The sequence below is a fragment of the Pyxicephalus adspersus genome, chromosome 12, assembly GCF_032062135.1.
Source record: "Pyxicephalus adspersus chromosome 12, UCB_Pads_2.0, whole genome shotgun sequence".
Lineage (NCBI taxonomy): Eukaryota > Metazoa > Chordata > Amphibia > Anura > Pyxicephalidae > Pyxicephalus > Pyxicephalus adspersus.
Window position 1 is genome coordinate 5,528,110 of NC_092869.1, and position 965 is coordinate 5,529,074.

General features: G+C 43.6%; 1 protein-coding gene across 1 annotated transcript in view; it reads right to left on the bottom strand.

Moving 5' to 3' along the window:
* Window positions 1-531, bottom strand: part of CRABP2 (cellular retinoic acid binding protein 2) — a 19,323-nt gene extending 18,792 nt beyond the window's left edge. The window contains exon 1 of the mRNA XM_072428319.1: window positions 228-531. Coding sequence (XP_072284420.1) covers window positions 228-297 — 70 coding nt within the window. The 5' untranslated portion in view covers window positions 298-531. The remainder of the gene's footprint in view (window positions 1-227) is intronic.
* Between the last annotated feature and the right edge of the window lie 434 nt (window positions 532-965).

The following is a 965-nucleotide window of genomic DNA, read 5'->3' on the forward strand; positions in this document are numbered from 1 at the left end:
AATTCTCGTGATATTACAGTATAGGAATCATATAATATAATATATTGTACCCCCTCTGAAATCTGTAGGGGATTTTGATATCCAACCCCCTGGTTTTGAATCAGCACCATAGATTACATTTATTGTACAATGCTCCATAATATGTTGGTGCTTTATAATTAAAAAAAGCATCACTAAACTAACCCAAGCTTGAAAATGAATCGTTCATACATGTGACGGTCACTCACCCAGCGCCTTGAGGAGCTCTTCGAAATTTTCGGAATATTTCATCTTCCAGTTTCCGGAGAAGTTGGGCATCTTTGGGTTAAGTTGGAGGACCACACAGCGTAGAGGAAAGACTACAGAGGTGTTCTGTGCACGATTCCTGCGAAAAGGAGAGCAACGCCTGGGGCTCAGTCACCTTCCTGCAACGCGAATATTCAGACGGGCAAAGGAAAAAAAGGAAAAAGCCGGATGAGGTCACTGTGGATATTCTTTGTACATATGACGATGGCTCCCTGAGTCAGCCCAATCTCTGCAGGTTCAGCTAATGTGATTCACAGCATGCTGATGTCTATATATACTCACCCCCTCCTGGTGAATCCCAAACCTCCTCTACCATTCACCCCCCCACCTTCTTCTCCTGTGCTTCCCCTGGGAGGAGCCATTCAACAAAACCTTCACCAGTCCCACCTGTGGCTTTATCTTACCACCAACTACTAAAAAAAAGAAAACAAAAGGCAAAAAGATTCAAAAAGAAAAAGCTGAAAATGAACTCTGTAACGGATGAAGAAGAGCCGACCAAGTGACCGATCGGATAGAGTGGACAATTTTCCGATTGCACTTCTTATAGATCCACATTCATAAATTGTAGAGGGGATGCAATAAAACATCCCTCCTATTGTGGGAGACTCTCTCATCTCATAGATTGTAAGCTCTTCAGGGCAGGGTCCTCTCCTCCTCCTGTGTCACTGTCTGTAATGGTC